At 38.4% G+C, this 17,472-nt stretch overlaps 1 protein-coding gene and 1 long non-coding RNA gene across 6 annotated transcripts in view; one reads left to right on the plus strand and one right to left on the minus strand.

Annotated features, from left to right (window-relative positions):
- otofa (otoferlin a) overlaps positions 1-17,472 on the minus strand; it is a 78,054-nt gene that overhangs the window by 33,518 nt on the left and 27,064 nt on the right. For all 5 annotated transcript variants that reach the window (XM_042390502.1, XM_042390503.1, XM_042390500.1 and 2 more), the window contains exons 4-5: positions 14,312-14,411; positions 10,718-10,917 (exon numbers count right to left, since the gene is read on the minus strand). In XM_042390502.1, the coding sequence (XP_042246436.1) occupies positions 10,718-10,917; positions 14,312-14,411 (300 nt within the window). The remainder of the gene's footprint in view (positions 1-10,717; positions 10,918-14,311; positions 14,412-17,472) is intronic.
- LOC121882327 lies at positions 6,919-10,811 on the plus strand. Its single transcript, XR_006092068.1, has 3 exons — positions 6,919-7,426; positions 8,535-8,700; positions 10,727-10,811. It is a non-coding gene; the product is annotated as an uncharacterized LOC121882327 (long non-coding RNA).

The following is a 17,472-nucleotide window of genomic DNA, read 5'->3' on the forward strand; positions in this document are numbered from 1 at the left end:
AATGTACTTGGTTGGTTTCCTACACTTAAGTGTAGCTCAGTCAACCAACGTTGACTGAGACAGGCTGGGAACGACTCACTTCCTCCCTAATATGGTAGAGACAGACAGGAAATAAGGGGATAAAGAGAAAACAAAAACATTACACCACTTCTACCTGCTCCTGAGAGAGAAGAGCTGCAATGATTGATCGATTAATTGTTGATTGAAATAAATCTTTTTAAAAAAGATCTTTTTCATATATTAAATATTTTTTGGCTTTAGACTGTTAGTCAGACAAAACAAGCAAAGTGAAGGCATCATGAATGCTATATTTTCACTATTATTTAATATTTTGCTGACCAAGAGATTAATCAATTAGTCGAGAAAGTAATCGGCAGATTAATCGATTGTTAGTTGCAGCCCTGAAGAGAATTGATATTATTTGCAAGGTTATTTGTCAGGAAAATGTACATAAGTGGTTTTAAGCCCTTGAACAGATGACTAATGTAATCCTTTTTCTGAAAGTCTCTATCAACAGCTGTAGACTGCAGGCATGAAGCTCTAGCAGGTGAAGACATCAAGAGTGAATCCTCGGCACAATTTCAACGATTTTCAGTCGAAAAAGGGAACAAAGTAATTGGAAAATTCTAGGGAATAAACAAATGGAGCCATCAGATATTTTACTTACTTGTCTTTGCTCCCTTCTCTCTCTTTTCCTTTCCTTTGCTGAGTTGAGTTAAGAATGAATACAAGGACAAACATCAAAAAAGCTCTTTCAGCAGGAGGCCGTGTCTGAGTTTGAAATGAGATGAACCTTGAAAGTTATTCTTTTTTTCTACCAAGCCATCTATGCCTCTGTGCTGATGTAATGATGAAATGTAACCTTCAGAGATGTCAGTGAAAAGGCAAAAAAGTACACAAGTGGGGTTGCCAATTAGTGTTATGGAAATATGCAAGTTCCCAGTGTACTTTGTATGTTGGCAGGTGAAACTAACTCACGGTAAAACTTTGAGAGATGGGGCAACTTGCTGAGAAGTTGAAGTCAGAAAAGAAGTTAATATTTTCTCTCTCTTTCTTTTCTTTTGATCTGAAATAAAGATCATAAATGTATCAATGTCTAAAAGTGTAACACTGCACATCAACCAAACACAAATGACAAACACCTTGAATGAGAAGAGCTCATTCAAGCTTTGCAGATGTAAAGATAATAGTCTTACTATTGTATGCAAAGCACATTTATTGCATATTTAAAAGCACAGGATTCAGGCCATGTATGCACATGTATGCTTAAAGCTGAAAATGAACTGTGTAGTATGTCTGGGGGGTGATAGTGTGCGAATCAATAATACATGAAAGCATGAATAAATTGCCTTGTTACACGTGTAAATTGCAGCAAAGATGAATGATCTAACTGTGGAAGAATTATTCCCAAGGATATTCGCCGCTATCTGGCAGCTTGACTCCCATCTCCTTGGTAAAACAGGCATTTCAAACTGTGCATAAAACATTTTCCTCACAGTTATGAATTCATCTTTAATGTGCATGTCAAGCAGTGGGATTAGCGTGAGAACTGCAGTTAACTCCAGAGATCTGACTATGAACTTGCTGCAAGCAGATGGTCAAAAATAAATAGATGTCTGTTTAAATGGTGGTTTAATAGGAGGTTACTGTTCTGCCACTGTTGGTTTGTTTCACTTGAATTTTTCATTGCCAGTAGCAACCACTACTGGCAAAATAAATATCACAACAACTATTGGATGGATTGCCATGAAATTTTGTACAATCATACTGCCAAGACAATGTATCCTACTGACTTTGATGATTCTTCTAGATGAACTGGCTGGACACCTATAGGATTGTGCAACCATGTCTAGAAATTACGTTCATATACAACTAAATCATTTTCCCAATTACATTTAGTTGACAAATATAATCACTGCTTGGATTGTGTTCACAGGAAATGTTTTTTTCGAATGAATGAAATGCTGCATTTATATATTGCTCTGAAGTTGGAGGGAAGGGGCCGGGGTAGATGAGATGCAGGTTTGCACCCTGAGTCCTGCGTGTGGTTACAATTAGGCAACAAAAGCACTTTGGTTAGGATTAGTGAAAGATTGTGGTGTCGCTTGCATGTTAATAAACATGTTATGCTTCAAGTCACTACCGACTTTTTTCTGTTATAAACCAAGACCATGATCTTTCCCTTAACTTAACCAAGTGCTGTCAGTGCCTAAACATAACCATAAAAAGTCTAACATTGCGGTAGTTTCTATTAGCTGATATAACAACTAGATATGTTGTCTCGGAACATTTCACTGAATCTTGCCAATTACATTAATTTTTTAACGGTATTTTCTCATTATGTCAAGAGAAAACGCAATTCAGCCAGTATTATTTTTCTATCAAAATATATTTGCTGTTGCAATTTGTATATGAATGTAATTTCTGGGAGACAGGGTTGGATTGTGTGCCATATAATTTGGTACAGATATTCATGGTTCCAGATGATGTATCCTACTGACTTTGGTGATCCCCTGACATTTACTCTAGTGCCACCATCAGGTTGACATTCTGTCGTTTGAAGTTAAATGTGTTACTGGTTGGATTACATCTAGCACCATCACCAGGTCAAAATTTTAATTTGTCCAATACTTTGTACACTGTCCTTTGTGTTTAGTGCTAATTACCAAATATTAGCATGCTAACATACAGAACTAATATGTAGAACATGGCAAACATTATACCTGCTTAACATCAGCATATTAACATTGTCACCGTCACCATGTTAGCATGCTAATGTGTTAAATTCAGAATGTTAGCATTTAGCTCAAAGCACCATTGTGCCCAATATAGCCTCACAGAGCTGCTAGCGTGGCTCTCTTATTACAATACCCTCAGTCTGACTCTTGTTTATGATTTACCATCTTCTCTCTGATTTTTAATCACCATTGTTGAATTTGTTGTGATTTTACAGTTGTTGCTTCGGGTAAAAACGTCAAAGCTCAATTCCTGTTTTCAGCCTTTATTTGAAATGTGTTTAGCTTGCTACAAAGATGTGCACCTACACACACAGTGAAGGCAGAATTTTGAATTATTTGATCAATGTATAAGAAAATATAAGGTTGGTGATCTCTATGTCTGATATTTTTTGTCATATTGGTGAATGTGTATCAAAATCTGTGTTTACAACTCAATGGCCAGAATAAAACATTGGCATCGTACATTTCTGCAAACCACGGATACACTGAATGTCTATGTTTCAAGGTTGGCCATTATCAGTTGAATAATTATGTTTTATGATGTGACAATGCTGTGGTTAAGGTCACTTTTGAAATATTGGTTTGAGATGTATTGTTGAAATGTTGATATGCTACGTATAAAACCCATTGAAATGTAGAGATTCAACGTATTTGTCGTCTGCAGAAACATACAATGCCAAGCGATCAATAATTCATTGATCAGGCTACTGTATGTTCTGCACTGGGGGCTCTGCTGAATGGAGCTCAATAAGCTAAGCCCTACACACCTGTTCTTTCATTCACACACATGGACTGGATGCACATATTTTGGTACTTTCAGGATCCTCTGGACTTGAGCCAGACAAAGATCAGCTACCTGATAACAGAGTTGGGGAATGAAAACTCTCACTAAAGCAGAACCCTCTGTCCTAAAACTGTATTGAGTGTTCTGCAGTCCTCTCTCTCTTTCTCAGTACTTGATTTCTTTATTTGGCAAATTTCTTCTCCTGCTGCTCAGAGCATCCAGCCGTGTTTTTCCAACTTTCCACTTTGACTGTAGTGAGACCTTTAATTTTATGTGAGTAAAACAGATAAAACGGAACATCAATCTTATTTATCCCTCTGATATTGACATCTCCTCTCAGGCGCTTTTGTGTAGCCACCTCATTTACCTACAAGACAGTTAATTGATCCCAGTTACTGATATGCTTTGCCTGTGATCTTGAGAGTGTTTGCTCATAACTTTACCCTCATTAGTGTTACATAGTTAGAAGCTTATGCAATTTTCATGCCTTCACACCACCCCCAAAAAAGTCTTTTGAGCTTTCATGGCCTACATACAGGAAACAAAATATTAAAAAAACACAAACTTAGGGATATATTGTGTGTTTATGTGTGATTTTATGTGTGATCAGCATGTATCTGTGGAATAAATACATATTTTACAGTGTGTAGTTTGGGTGTATGATTTATGAAGTGAGGTAAGACGTTCTACAAAATGCAGACTGGAGAAGTGAGGAAAAACAAAAGAAGGATGTTGAGGAAAATGAAGAGGAAGGCAGAAGTATGAGAATGTACAACCCTGTTTTCTATGAACACGTAATACTTTTTAAAGTTTAATATACATTCCAAATAGTGCTCTTGCATTTTTTACTCTGTTATTGCATCAACTGGCCTGGAAAAGAAATCTCTGGATAATACATTTTCATTCTGACTGCTTTGAAGGCTTTTAGAAACAAAATGTTCCTTTTTCCCTCCCCGACATCGCTGATGACGTCAAAGGAATTCCAAAACTCTACTTTTATCTTACTGCAGTGATGTGCGGTCAGTGTAGGCAGTGCCTCACCAAAGCTAAAAGAAATGTTGAGATTACATGGTAGTTGTATCTAATGATCATTTATTCATATTAATAATTCATAATTTTATTAATTTTATTTTAAATTTTCATTATTCATAATTTGTCTCAGGATTACACATACTCCAGTAAAACTAGTCAGAATAGTTGTTTTAAAAGTATAGTATGCTCCTTTTGCCACAGCTTGCTCCTAAAATCTACTGTTCCTGAATACTGAGGCTATCTGTGCCTCTGTCTGCACTAAGGCCAACGTTTTTGTAGATTTGCAGATGATCAAAGCCCCACCCTGCCTCAGCCCTACAGTCTATGGCTCTTCAATGTTACAAGACAACCACTCCTTCTCACTCTGGGCTGCGCCCTTCCCCGGCTAGCGCACCTGTTACAGATGTGAGTGTGTTTAATGACCATCTGCTGGGGGCATCATTAGTGAGCTAAGCAGTTAGCATGTTACATGTAACGATGGCTATTAGGTTTTAAAGACCAGTGGTGTCTATTAAAAGGACATATTGACGCCATGTGGATATCTACAGTTTAAGACTTTTTCTTCAACAGTTTGACAGAATATCTGAGGAGCTAATGCTACAGCGATTGCACGTAGCTCCCTTCCCTGGCTAGCTGCTAGCACTTAGAGCGGATAGCTTAATGGCGGTAGTCAGCATGGATATTTTTTACTTAAAAAGATTTGTCTTATGAAGAAACTTATGAAACTGAGGAATACCAACTAAGTCATTGACATCTTTGTCCAGAGGGACAGGCGCATGGATATCATCTACAAATAAGGTATGTATCCCTTTAATTAAAAAAAAAATTATATATATATAATTTATTGATTTATTTTTTACTTTTTAAAAATCCTTTTATTGGTTTGTGTATGTTGTCTGATGTCGTCACCAGACACTCATTGTGTGTGGTTATCAGTGTGCTCTTGCGCATTTTGTAGTAGTGAATAAGCTGTTTTTTACTTATTGGTATGCTGACACCAAACTTTCTCTCTCTGCAGTGTGTGAACACATTATAATGTGTCCATTGATTAGGTTTGATTGTGCATTAGTGCCACATCAGACTGACTTTGCAGTAGTCCCTTGGCATATTTGCTGATTTATAGTCTACCTAATGTAGACTATATTTGATCTATTCATATGTAATATGAACGTGGGCTGCCATATTGATAGGTAACTGCCTACCCAGGCAAAGATTTCACTGCACGCTCCTGATAATAATTTCTAATGAGAGGATTAGATCCTCCATATGATAGTTTTTTACAACCCCTATCTGGGACAAATACACAGGTAATGCAGAAACTGGGATTTACCCCAAGAGGCATGTCTTCATGTCATCGTCAACGGGGTTTTGGAACAGAAAAAACAGCAGAGAAGTGCTTACACACTCAGCTCAAAGTGTTCAACATTACACACCATAGAATCACACAAGCAGAGGGAAAACATCACTGCAAAACTCAGCAGCAGAGCTGACAAACACAGAGAGGTCCCCCGCGAGAATACCGCTACACGAGAGAGAACAAGGAATGTCAAAGATTCAAAAGACGACTGTGCCAATCCAGCATCTGTCTCAGCAGAAGAAAACAAGCCGCAGAAAAAATACAAAAAATAATATATAAATATCCACAAATAATTTAAAACCTAGCATGAAGGATTGAAAATGACAGATCACAGTTTTTAACTGATTGTATAGATTTAATAAAATGTAGCTATACTTTTTTTCTTTTTATGGTACATATCACTAAGCCTTAAACAGAAATGGACCCTGTAAAGCCTTATCTCTGATTTCACTGTGTCAGCTCCAGTATGTTTTGATTTACTGATCTGAAGACTTTTCATTTGCTGACCAGGGCTTACTGCACTGTAGCTACATTTGAAAGCTGGCAGCTTGCAACAGTGTACAGTAGATTTCTTCTGCTTGATATTTTACATCAATAAAAGCTGAACACCAAAGAAAAACCTACTCTACATCAGTGTTTAGCAATGTAATCCCATTCTCTAGGTATGAAAACTCTCTTAAAGGCCCCACACAGATGATTTCAATTGTTCTGCCTAATTAGACCCCTGGTTACGTTAAAGTTGGGTGCAGCTAAAAGGTCTAATCAGGCAGCATTAGTGAAAACACCTGTGTAAGTGAACTATGGGTGTGAATATGTATAACCACGAAATCTAAGATAATATGAATGCCACGTTTCTGTATTATCTGACATTTCTGTTGTTATGAATGTTTCTGCAGGGAGTCAGTGCCAGAGACACACATATGTTACAGCCCAATGGGATAAAGACTGTTGAGATAAAAGAGCACATAACACCTGTGACACGGTGCTGTGCAATGATACATCATCAGCACACAGTATGATGCCAGATCTGTCTTTGAAGAAACAGCTATTTACACTGATAGACAAATGAATCGCACATAAAATCAGAATGGTAAATCATGGATAAATCAACAGTTGCCTGAGTAAATTATCCTTTCAACAGAGGCTTTGCTCAAGTTGAATTGTCTCCTTTGAGTGCAGATTTGATTCTATGCAAATGGATCATCCATATTTAAATGGTTAGAATAAACACAAAGACTATTTACAGCAATATGTTTCAGTGGGGCGATGCTGATTAATTTTGTTTCTGCGGGGGAAAATCCTGCCCTATTACTGCTTTGCATCTGTGTTAAAGTATGATCATACAATGTTCATCCCCATTTCATCTCATTGCTCTGCTTTGTTTCCAGTGTTTGATGTCCACAGATCAAATGACAACTGAGGCTTTAAATCCATTCTTTTCATGTCTGCCAAACGCGCTCCTCTGCATGCACTATTCAGCAGATCTGCTTCACTGGCAGTAAAACTACGCAGCAGGTGATTTATTTATTAGGAATAATAAAACCTCTGCAGAGCCGGCTCATTGTGGTGTCGCAGATAGCACAAAATGCTTTATGGGTGCTGCCATAAATCATCCTGCAGGCCCAGAGACCATGTGGAGGGAGGCAGTAGCAGTGGGATGATTAAGTTTAGGGGCAATTTCACTCAATTAATGGGAAGAGGAGCAACCAATATGCCTTAATAAGCCACCTACACTCCATTGCATTCATACTGTGCAGTTATAATGAAATTCGATGCCCACTGCAAAGCGCATTGAACACAAACTTTCCTGTAAGCAGCATCCATGACCTTTAGGTTGTATGTGATATAATTGAAATAGACAGCAGTGACTGGGGTTCCATGTTCAATGTAGTTTGTTCCACATTCATGTATAAAAGCAGAACAGTATGTGAGAGATTTCTGATAGAGGAGTGCATCTCTGCCCCTCGGGTTTTAAAAAATTCAAAAAAATTATTCCTGTTCTCGCAAAGTTTTATGTCAAAAGTCACAGAAGAAGACTATGGCTATGACTTCGTCAAATGTATCTTCCTTATAGAGAGAAAATATTTCTGAGGAGACATTGCTGTGAAATGTTGCATCAACATGAAAGCGGAGGTAGAACAGACACACAAACCCGCACACCAAAAAAGATTTGAAGCACACAGCAGGCTGGTGGAAATGTACCTGGAGGCTAAACTGTTCAAGACATTCTCGTCCTCTTTATCCTCCTCCTCCTCCTCCTCCTCCTCCTCCTCCTCCTCTCTAGGGGAATTAGAGAGTCATCCCAGGTTATCATCTCCGGCACATTCATGCTTCATTTTGCGAAAAAAGGACAATTAACACTGGCTGTAGCGCCTCAGCATTCAGGACGCAATGAAACACTGGTAACATTCTGAAAACCTCTCATCCAGAGATAAACAGAGGAGGCTGGTAATTCGCAATGTAAAAGGTTTAGATGAGAAGTGGCAAGGCTATTAAAATCTTCCACAAGCCCATCAGTCTGACCAACACCGGAGTGAGGCAGATTAGAGCTGAATGTGGTAGCTAGGCTGGAAGTTACTAGTATTTTGTCAGCAACTGGTTCACTTTTTATTTTTTGTCTAAGAAAAAAGCTGCAAAAGCCTTTGCAAAGTCTGACTGACAGCTCCTTGCTACCATGGCATCACACACCAAGGACGGAGGGCTTGTTCATCTGAAGGAAGGTGTGGAAAACAGATAATGCTGACTACAAGCTGACTACAAGTTTCGAGAGTTTGGTGAAGATTAGTTTGGTAACTACTTTCACCTCACTTTTATTGAACCCATTTACAGCATTTCTACAAAGCAGTACTTACTTTTATCTTTGTCGACCAAATCCAAATACTGTATCTGTTATATAATTCCTTTGGGATGCTCTAAAACTGAGATTAGTCAACTTTTCTTGTTTTCCTCGGGCTGCTTCACATCTCACATTGGCAGACTCTGAATAGTTTTAATGTTATGCTATAAAAACAGTGAAACTTCAGCATTCAGTGTCAACAAACAAAAATAAAAACATGCACACGACGGCATTCAGCCACACACACATATACACAATTTTTCACACGCCCATTCAATATGCAGTATAAAGATGGATTTATGGGTCTGGCTTTGCAGATAGTCTCAGTGGAAATACCACCCGCAAATGATTTCTCATAGTATTCAGCAAAAACACAACAAGGAAACTGCCGAGGAAGACCGAGTATCATGCAAAGAGCAGCCTGCGGGGCAGAGGTTCCTACAGTATTTCATATTAAATCTACATAACCTCGTACAGCCTGGGACCACTTGTCTGTTTTTATAAACTGCCATTTGCAAGGAATTATAAAATTATAAACTGTATAAACATCTCTAGCCACCCATGAGTGCTGTTGGAAAATTTGTTAAGAAAAGCTTCTTTCAGTCTTTTTAATGTTGTCTGTTGTCTGGGAAGGACGAGGATTCCCTCAGGCAGCATGAAACCACTCATGTTAATCATGAAATTGACCATGAAAATGGGGATGTCAGCTAGGCTAAAACACATCTACATGTTAATTTTCATACACTCAATAGAAAAAAGGACAATTCTGATGTGCAAAATTAACACAAGATAATTAATTGAAAAAATATTTAGTATTTAAATATCAGACATCTTAATGGAGATGTACCATGCACATTTCTAGGTCTATATTCATATTCTGGGGCTCTACTGGAATATCTGTGCATGATTTACAGTTCAAAAAATGTTATGTTATACTGGCTCTTTATGCAGCCCCTCAGTTCAGCCTCTGTCTGAAGCAGGCCATTTTAGCTCCTGTCTCTTTAAGGCCCCCCTCCTGATGAGCTCACTCCGTTCTTATTGGCCAGCTTCCAGAGCCTGCAGCAGCTATGTAAACAAACAGTAGTGATAGGATTTCACTTATTTGTCCTGTTCTTTACTCAAAGTGGACACTTCTTAAATACATCCGTACATGTTCGAGCTGAAACCTGATCCAAAATATGCATGTAGACATTGCAAACAACCTTCGCAACAAACTAGCAACAAAAAAAATACATAATGGACAGCCATTTGTGGACATGTGCGAATAATCTGATGTCAGTTTTATGGGGACGTAGAGGCAACATTGAAAATGGGGCGTTTAGAGCAGGCTGAAGCACATAGAACATAGACATCCGACATTATAACAGTACATAAATGACAGAAAATCACAAAAAGCATCTTATGTCCCCTTTAAGTAACTTATCATATGCTATAAGCTGTTTTCTACATAACTCTCTTTCCAACTGCACTGTTTATTTGCACAAATATTGACCATATCTGCATCATATACTAACATGTTAGATTATGTTGAGTACTTTCATAGTCACATGCGTAAAGATGTTCACAGATGATGACTGAGTTGATAGAATTTTCTTTTAACTTTGTATATTTGTAGCATCAGTGACTGGCCACTAGATCTTTGGTGTATATGCCCATTGTCTTTTAGCACAGAACTCCTAAAAGTTCCCCTAAATATAGTGACAGATATTATATCAGCTTGACAGCATGAGGCCTCATGAACATGTGATGGCTCCATCTGTTAAACTCATCCATTTAAGGGTTTTCTTTACGTGTGTGCACCTGTAGTGCTTTTAACTTTAATGAGCTCTCTAAAACTTGAGTGTATATATGAAACAACAAATCTTTTTGCATAGCTATGTCCTCAAATTATTGACATCATTTCACAGCCTAGTTGATTGTTAGGTAATAAAATGAAGTCATCATGGAAATAATTTGTATGTTTGACTCACTTTCTGAAGGTTGGTATGGATCCTTGTAAAGATCGTCCAGGAGATGTTCCTGACATGTGGCTTTGTCCTGACAGCAAGCTGTCCGTCTCAAAAGCAAACATCCCGTCACGGTCATCAGGAACATCCAGAAACTCCCCGTCACTCCACACGCCCACTGTGCCATCCATTGGCTGGTATCTGATCTCTATGGTAACGCTGGTCTGATAAAGGAAAGTTGATGACAATTAATTTACATTATCAGCAGACAATTAGCAACTTCCACAGAGGTCAAGGTGAGGTTATTGACTTCAGAGCATTTGGAGGAAATGTTATTTTTCAAAAATGTATCAAAACAATTTGTATAATAACCAAAAGGTGTCAAATTATCCCCCTTTTGAGCAGATCACATTATCTTTCCTCCCAGCTGCTTCTGATACTTCTATCATTCCTGCACCAAAATCACCTCAGGTCTGCTAAAGCAAGTCACATGTATTTTCCTTTTAAATGTCAATTCTGTTTTATCAAATACTACTTTGTGGTCTATAAGTTACTTTGCAGATGTGGCTCTATGGATGGTAATGTTGGACAGTCAGTCCACCACTTTTGTCCATACTGAAATATCTCAACAACTATTGGATGATTTGCCATCAAATTTAGTACAAGTGGACCCCAGAGGATAAAGCCTCCTGACTTTGATGATGCTCTGACGTTTCCTCTAACGCCAACAGCGGGTTGACATTTGTGGTTCAGGGTGTAATGTTTCACTTACATGGATCTCCATAAAATTTGGTTCCTGCTCCCCATTGGATGAATGTTATAACTTTGGTGATCTCCTGACTTTTCATATAGCTCCATCATCGGGTCAAAATTTCCAATTTCCAATTGTCCATTATTTCAGTTTATGACCAAATACCTGCAAAACTACTAGCCTCAGCTGTACTTAAGGTTTGTGCTAAGTAGTAAATGTCAGCATGAAATCATACTAAACTAACTTTTGAGCATGGTTAACATTATATGTGCTAAACATTAGTATTTTCATTATGAGCATATTAGCATGCTGCATTAGCATTGAGCTATATTAATGTGAGTGTCTACAATTTTCTAAATTTCTTTTTGCTTTTACACTAACATTATCACATTGACAGGGTATTTATAGGCCAAATGAAGCGTGTGGTTAAAGAGACAAATTACATTTTAGATCAACTAGCAATTTAAGGCTTACTCTTGGCAAGTCTATTGCAGTGCATTTAATTATGTTTGGAAAAAGGCTGTCAATACAGGCGACAAACTTTGACAGGACTATAAATCAAATCTTCTCCCCGGTGTTTTACAGGGGAAATTTGGATTGACAGTAACTGCTAGTTTAATCCAGGTCAGAATCATGGGTGGCACCATAGTTTGTCTTTAGTGTCTTGCGGGCAGTCGGGCTTGTACAAATATTATCCTCCTGACAATGACCTGATCTTTATTACAAGGTGGCCAATTTATTCTACTGACAAAGACAGATGAGGGGAGAATATACACGAGGCCACAGGGCTCCCGTTCCCTCTCTCTGTGGCGCTCTCCCTTCCTTACATCCTCGCAAGGCAATCACTGTAGTCCATGAGGAGTTAGATTTGTTGCTATAGCAACCATAAAAGTGTGCACTTGTAAGTAAAAGTGTTGCTCTCAGGTTATAGCAGCTTTAGTTTCTTGCTACAGGGATGTACAGTTCTCCTAATCGTGTATGTCTGTGTGTGTGCGCGTGGATGTGTTTGTGTGTGTGTGTATTAAGCCCTAAAGCACTCCCATGCTGTGTGTCATCATCTCAGAAACATCACATCAGCACTCCTAGCTCCACTAACACAATTCTGCAGCTCAGGGTGTTTTAAAACGTTATACGGTAAAGCTTTCCCTCACACATCTTATTGTGCTGCTCTCTTCTCCACATACATATTCACTCTCACATTATACATTCAACAAGAAAACCACTACCTACTCACACTCATCCTTGTTACTGAGCTGCTTTCTATTTAGCTGTTCTAAACACAATTTCCAATCAATAGAGAATATCTAGATTAATGTTAATAGCTGGCGTCCTAATGTGCTGATGTTGCTAAGAGACTGTTGTACTTCCTTCAGATCTTTGTTGATGCAAAAGATCTTAAATGCCTGTGCTTTAATAGGCCAGATGATAGCTGTTACTTCTTCTACTGGCACTGCTTCAGGTGTATTGGAAGATTGATTTCCCCATTTTACATTCTTCTATTTGTTTGTGAATGTATATCACTGGGGAATAAAATTCATTTAAATTTGACTGCTGTAATGTGAGTCAACAGGGTTTAGTAAACTGTTTCTGGACTCCAGATTCCCCCTTTTTTTCCCTTATGTAGAAAAATAAATTAATTCCACTTACATATTTTGCATAAGCTTGTACCAGCTTTTCATCTGACTGACATTTCTCCCAAATATATACTCACATATTTGATATCTATGGAAATTGCACTAGAATTTAGAATATAATTCTTTGCAAAGTTTAGCTGGACAGCATTAGTTTATACTGATGGATTTAGTGGGGCTTCACTGATGTTAACATTGATGTAACCGACCCGTAGCTGCTGTTAGCATTAGTTGATTTGTTGGCCACTTGGGAGAAGTGCAATAAACTGTAAACACAACATATGTTACATACCACCTTGTAAACATATCACCTTGTAAAGTTGATCTAGAGAACATGTTAGTAAACAGCTGCCTATTTAAACATCCAGCAGAAATGGAGCAACTTCAGCATTTACTGAGTTATGTTTCTGACTACCTAGTAAATGTAAGTTCAGTGTTACCTCTGCATGCTTTAAACTCTGTTTTTGGTCTCCACCAACTCCTGAGGGAAATATCTGGCTCTGTAGCTGCTAAATGTTCCACTGTGTTCAACGGATAGTTGATAAATTTGTCTGTCTGCTCTTACAGTGGGTTTTTAGAGTTTTTCTCTGAGAACTGACTCTGAATCTGAAAACGATGCTGATAAGAGCCGTGACGGTGAACCAAAACAGTAAAGTTGTGTCCCAAAGAAACCAAAATAATTAGTTGAAGGACCCTGCAGAGTCGGGTGGAAATGGTCAGTTACATTACACATAATCATTTGATCCATCGTTAACATAAAACAAATGATAAATGCAGCTTTCAAACTGTGTTCAAACTGAATGTGAAAGAAATTTCAAGGTTGAAACATGAGTGGGTGGAGATTTTGTCCTTGATGGCACGAAGACAAAGACTACGCATCTTAATTTTCATACCAGAGACAAGAAATAAAAGGAGAGCTATCTAGAGGAAAATAGCTGAATGAACTGGTGTTCATGGTAAGTGTGGAGGTCAAACAGAGGCTGACCTACCACACAAATACACAGACACTTTCATTATTAGGCATTATTGACTTTTTCTTCATTCATTTGAAATCATTCTGGCCTTCATTTACCTACTGCTGGTTTAGAATTTGGACAGATTCATTAGACAGATCTTTTCTCTGTACACATGTATTTAGCATTACTCAATCTACAGGGTCTCTGAAAATTTTAACCTCCTCACAACCCCTGTAGGCCGGCCACTGTCACCCAGTGTGAGAGCAGTGTTTAGCTTTACCTTTATTGATGTGTTGTTATCGTCAATGAGTGTGTCGGTCAACTCTAGGTGTCCTTCCTCAGCCACTTTCTGAAGTACCATACAGAAAGTCCCCACCAGTCTGCAGGAAAACACCAACAGAGAGCCATACTCGTAAACAGAAATCAATACAATCAATACATGACATGTGTTTATGTCCTTTGTTCCTCCTCTGATGACCATCTCTTGCCTCTGTGTGAATATAAAGAAGAAATACTGACAAATAACATTTTTTTTTTATTCACCAAAAGCATCTGTTCCCCACCACTCTGTTTCACTGTGTGCAGGTGAGCGTGTGTAATGTGATAGAGTCATGGACAGACTGCTGTGCTGTGGGTGCTGTTGGATATGTGCTGTGACAGACGCTGAGAAAGTGCCTTTGTCACCAGCTCACTACAGCATGTCACACCTCAAAGCAGCTCAAAGGAAATGCATAGCAGCTCAAGTCATAGTCAGACTTACACTGTCAATCATTCCTCCTTTTCACCAAGTGTCTCGTCTTCGTCTTTATTTTGTACGCAACTATGAGAGGTGTACAATTTGTTATATCAACCCTCATCCTGTCTTCATCATTTTTAACACACGATAGTTGATTTGCTTTTGCTGATAACATGGTATAATCTGTGGTATTGTTCAGTGTATTTGAGTTGTGTTTGAGCTTCTTTATACAATGTAATAGCAATGTCAGTCATTTTCAGCAAATATGCAAATTCAGTGCACACATAGACAATGATAAATATAGAATAGCTTACAAGATGACTCAGGAGGTTGCTAACAAGCTGGTTGTGTATGTTTGACTTTATCAAAAACACACCGTCATTGGATTGTCTTCCAGTTGTATAAACTTGTTTCTCTTTGTTTAACTTCTACAAATGAATTTCTGGCAGACTTTGTGCTGCATGGTGCATTGCTGTCCTCCATAATAGATAGACTACTAATAGTTTGGTTTCAAGGGGTAGCTCTGGGATCTCTTTGTTTTGTTAAATTTAAACACAAAATCCTCAGGATTAAAACTTCAGATAATTCAACAACTAAACATAAAAAGTATAAATGTACTGCTGCACTGTTCTCTTTTGAAATGGTTAAACAAGTTACAAACACTTGCACAGTCTGGGACTCCGACTCAGCAGCAGTTCTTGGTCCTTTGTGACTTGCTGCTGGTTTTCAATTTAAAATAGTTGCCCGATTGCTTGCTGTGCACCAGAGCCATCACAGTAACACAGTAAACAAAACAACAACAAAAAACAAGATCCTATTAAGAAATCCTTACTTATTAACATCTAGATTAAATGACTTCCTGTACTGTGAAAGTTGCTAATACTGCTGATCCCACTGAGAATCCACTCTGCTGCCATTTTGCATATTTAGTTACTTACAGCTAATTGTTTTGTTTTTATGCTCCATATGGTTGACTCCTAACACTCTCAACAAGCCACCTGTTTAAACCATGGGCAGACACTTCCAACACTGAAGCTCTGACCAGCCTACCTGCACAGTGTGTAAAGAAAGTACTTCATATCTTTACTGTGACAGACAATTTACACATTTCTGTAGTAACTGTCTCTAATTATTGTGATGGGAAAATGCTAACTGCAAGTGCATCCACACAAATGCAAAACATTTACTTTAAATACTGTGTGAGTCAGATCTGCAAACATTTCAGACAGCTAATTCTCCAAAGCTTTCAATACATTTCAGAACCTGACAGCAAATTTCAGCCACTTCTCTTAAAGGTAGAGTCAGTGATTCTGAAGACTGTTCAACACACTTTGTGTCAAATTCAACAAATATCTCATCATGGTCCAATAGCTGTCCGTTCTCTATGTGCGTTGAAAAAAAAATCTGGTGTTCATACACAGCTATGGCTCTGTAAATGGGTGCACAGAACAGGGGGAAATCATCAGAACACAGCTGTCTCTGTGAGGACATGACAGTCTCTTGTCTCCAGTGCCCGTTGAATGGCGGGGGAGGGTTGGCGAACTGGAGAGAGAGAGCTGTGGCCAATTCACATAGAAAGAGTTTTCTCATGGAACAGATACGCTTCCATTTTATTAAATATATCAATCCACACTGAATCTGAGACAGTCTCACTGAGACCCCCCGCGCTTTTTTGCATTCAGAGTCTGTTCCTGTTTAGTGAAGCACAATCTGAGCAGGCAGCGGTTTAAATCACACAAATATCCCGCTGTATATGTGTTTTGAACTTATTTACTGTATCAATGAATCAATAAATACAAACACTGTTGATTTGTTCACGTGGAGCCAACATGCAAACTATTTTGGCGCAGTAAATTTCAGTCAGCCTGGTGAAGGCAGTTTGTCCGTCCAGTGTCCTCTCAGCTCCCCAGGAGCTGCAGCTGACAGATGGCTGCTTCTGTGGACGGAGACGCTGAACGCATGTCGAGTGAGAAGTGGGGAGGCTGCAGAGAGGCGGAGAGTGTGGATGAACTGTTGTGCTCACATGAGATGAATTTTTTTTTCTGCTTCTGATAATGTGAGAGAGGAACAGAAGTGACTCTACAGCTGACGCATCACTATGGATTCCGCCATATTTCTCTTTTGGTCGTTGCCATGGCAATGTGCATCCATGAGATGGAGCATGAAAGGAGGAGTGTATTTGTTTGAGTGTTTAGTTCAAAAATCAACAATCTTTCTCCAGAATGACTGACTCTACCTTTAAGCTCACTGCCCCCAAGAACAAGTAACTTAATGAATGAAAACACCATTCATTCACCCAGAACAAGTTTTCTTTTCTAAAGCTGGCTGTTACTCGGATTTGCCGAGAAATAGAAAAATGTTCTCTCAGTTTGTTTTCATTTAAACTAAAGCTGAAGGCTGCAGGGCTCAGTGCTGGACAATATATTTCCGATTGAATTTTAACTTTTTCCTTTAAATTTTGCATTTAAAGAAAAGACTGGTCCCAGATTCGATGACTAAATTGACAAAAATTTAATTTGGCAAGATAACATATTTGGTCACCAACCAGCACCAGCAGTTGTTTCAATCACTGTAAATTTACAATTTTTGAATTGCTTAAGTTTTCACAACATGACAGATTATTTTTTCTTAATAAATTCAACCTCTTGGTTTAATTAATCATGTCATATCAATATCACTGTAATTACCTGTTTCTGACTTGTAAA

This window comes from Thunnus maccoyii, chromosome 17 (genome assembly GCF_910596095.1).
Source record: "Thunnus maccoyii chromosome 17, fThuMac1.1, whole genome shotgun sequence".
NCBI lineage: Eukaryota > Metazoa > Chordata > Actinopteri > Scombriformes > Scombridae > Thunnus > Thunnus maccoyii.